The sequence below is a fragment of the Pterocles gutturalis genome, unplaced genomic scaffold (assembly GCF_000699245.1).
Source record: "Pterocles gutturalis isolate BGI_N339 unplaced genomic scaffold, ASM69924v1 scaffold17692, whole genome shotgun sequence".
NCBI lineage: Eukaryota > Metazoa > Chordata > Aves > Pterocliformes > Pteroclidae > Pterocles > Pterocles gutturalis.
The window spans coordinates 2,899-3,213 of record NW_010110546.1 but is presented as its reverse complement, the minus strand read 5'-3'; the positions used below and the strand labels follow the sequence as shown (position 1 = coordinate 3,213).

The window sequence follows — 315 nt, the reverse complement described above, 5'->3', positions numbered from 1 at the left end:
ATCTTCCCGCCCGCAGACTTGACCACTGGCGTGGAGGCATTCAGGGCGAAGAGGACTGCCAGCCCTGCCATGAGCAGCATGAGGAGGACAGTGGGGGTCAGCAGTGCCCAGGAGAGGGGCTCGGACCAGGACAGAAACTCGACAGTCCGGTTGAAGCAAACTTCGCTCCTTGCTGGGGCCCATTCATCCACCCCACAGGACTGGCAGCTGTAGAGGTCTGTGGAGGACACGAGCCCAGGTGGTAACAGAGGCACCTCACGCACCACGGATGCTGGTAAGAAATGTGCCGCGGTGGAGCACCCTGCCCTTGCAGCC

General features: G+C 62.2%; 1 protein-coding gene across 1 annotated transcript in view; it reads right to left on the bottom strand.

Annotated features, from left to right (window-relative positions):
- Positions 1–18: 18 nt before the first annotated feature.
- LOC104461743 (taste receptor type 1 member 1-like) overlaps positions 19–315 on the bottom strand; it is a gene marked incomplete at its 3' end in the record, with an annotated part of 2,459 nt that continues 2,162 nt past the window's right edge. The window contains exon 4 of the mRNA XM_010073433.1: positions 19–217. Within this exon, the coding sequence (XP_010071735.1) occupies positions 19–217 (199 nt within the window). The remainder of the gene's footprint in view (positions 218–315) is intronic.